Source organism: Habropoda laboriosa, unplaced genomic scaffold (assembly GCF_001263275.1).
Source record: "Habropoda laboriosa isolate 0110345459 unplaced genomic scaffold, ASM126327v1 scaffold57, whole genome shotgun sequence".
NCBI classification, from domain to species: domain Eukaryota; kingdom Metazoa; phylum Arthropoda; class Insecta; order Hymenoptera; family Apidae; genus Habropoda; species Habropoda laboriosa.
Window position 1 is genome coordinate 1,197,508 of NW_017100229.1, and position 2,077 is coordinate 1,199,584.

Consider the following 2,077-nt stretch of genomic DNA (forward strand, 5'->3'; position numbering starts at 1 on the left):
GATGTACAGTTCTGCAACGGGAATCGTCCTCTCGCTCGTACAGCGTTGTTACATCGTGGCTGGATTTCGTAATACCATCCGGTTTATTATTTGCAGAACTGGATTATCCTCGTCGACAATGTGTACGGATACGTGAAACAACGGTTCTCTACCTAGGAAATAGTGGATTAGCTCTGAAAACATGCGGCAATGCTACAACGTGGCGGCGGAACATCGTATCGGCCTGAAAGAGGTGTGCAACGGTTGTTGTTGCGTCTCTTCGTTCGTGCAGGCGGAAACGGCAACTCGCCCCAGCATCGCTTCTCTCACTTTAACACCGTGAACAATCTCGTTACCTATTTATTATGGTACAATTAACACGATATCACGTTAATTTGTCCAATTCCATTGGAATAACGACGCTTTCTTAAAATGTTTATCCGAAAACATGCTCTCTCATTCTCACTCTCTCTGTCTTTTTCTCTAACGCGCGCCAAACGTATTCCTACACATTTCGCAATAATTTTCCACGGTTCGTTTCTCACTGACGTCATGTCTGTGTGCATGTGTGTGTGTGTGTGTGTGTGTGTGTATAACACCTGAGCACGGTCATTTCGTGAACGTCAGATAGAACTAATTTTGGACATTATGAGCAAGGTCGTCTGTGCGGAGCAAGGCAATAGAAGATAATGTCGTTAGGCTGTGCTGCATTACGCCGGGATTATCACGATTAATTACGCGCACCTGTACGTGTAGGCCGAATATGCAATATTCCATTATATCACGGTCAAAGTTTTGCCCCCTCCAATTATTCGAAGCTTTTAATCCGATAGTGTCGTGTGTATCGCGACAACCGTTCCAATCGTTCCCGCCGCTCGACTCTACTGCACTAACACTTTGACAAATGGCGATACTCTATTCTTTTCCCACTCTCCCCCTCTCTCTCCTCTCATTTTTTCAGGGGAAATTATGGATCGTTGGTCACGATCTCTCATCGTCACCATTAACGTAACAAATTTCCCTCCCCGCTAGTCGAGGCGGGAGGAGAGTGGATAGTTAACATAGTCGAGCGAATAAAGTTGCCGCTACGAGTCACTCGAACATCGTTTGGAAAGTTTGGACCGGGCAAAACGAGCCGGATCGCGACAGGATTATCGCCATTAATCGTGCCACTTCGTCGCAGGACAGATTACACAATTACACCTCTACGATCGTGGATAGTACACACAGCTTACACCCATTTACACATATCACAAAACGGTTAATAGAGAGCCAGCCAGCGAGTGTGTGTCGACTCGCGCGAAATGATGTGCAGTTTGAGCAAACGTGTTGGATGATACAGACGGACCACACGTCCAATTTACATTTGCACCCGTGAAACGGCACGGGTACGAAGATGAAATCTTCATTTACCTACCGTTCTCCCATTGTTCGTCTAATACGACAAGCACACCCCGGTGTGTACGCGTCTGCCTGTCTCGAAGTAGTTTCACTCGAACAAACCACATTTCTAACGATACACAAATGCTCTATTTACACAGGGTCACGCCTTTTCTCCGATCAGTTACATACCTCGTCCCATCGTTCCGCAAACACCCATTTCTCAATCACTCGTTACAATCTCGTCCCTTAAGATCTACCTCGCTCACCTTTCGAAGATCGAAGCCTCGAAATTCCACCATCGAACCAGAGTCTCTTCCTAAACGGAACCGCAACCTGTAACGTATCGTAAAACACACAAGTCTCTCCTCCCTTTCTCACATCTCAAATGCATGAAAACGTGGAAAAAAAATTCTCTATTTCATTCTGTTTCTTTCCCCGATGCAACACGAACGCGATTATGATAACGTGACGACGACGACGACGCCGACGACGGTCAGTTCGTGACGGTAGAATGCGACACGAGCTTCAACGTGGTGAACATCATCAATAGCGCGCTGCACGTCATGACGGATGGCGAAGACGCGATGCTGTGCTGCATCGCCGCTGGATTATCTCCTTTGAACACGTGCACCAGCACCCTGGCAGGTTGCGCGTTACTCGCCTCGCAGGTGTAATTTCCGGAATGACGATCAGAGGCTCGGGGCACCTCTAGCCA

At 47.4% G+C, this 2,077-nt stretch overlaps 1 protein-coding gene across 1 annotated transcript in view; it reads right to left on the reverse strand.

Moving 5' to 3' along the window:
• Positions 1 to 1,855: 1,855 nt before the first annotated feature.
• LOC108571377 overlaps positions 1,856 to 2,077 on the reverse strand; it is a 34,435-nt gene continuing 34,213 nt past the window's right edge. The window contains exon 5 of the mRNA XM_017933395.1: positions 1,856 to 2,068. Coding sequence (XP_017788884.1) covers positions 1,856 to 2,068 — 213 coding nt within the window. The remainder of the gene's footprint in view (positions 2,069 to 2,077) is intronic.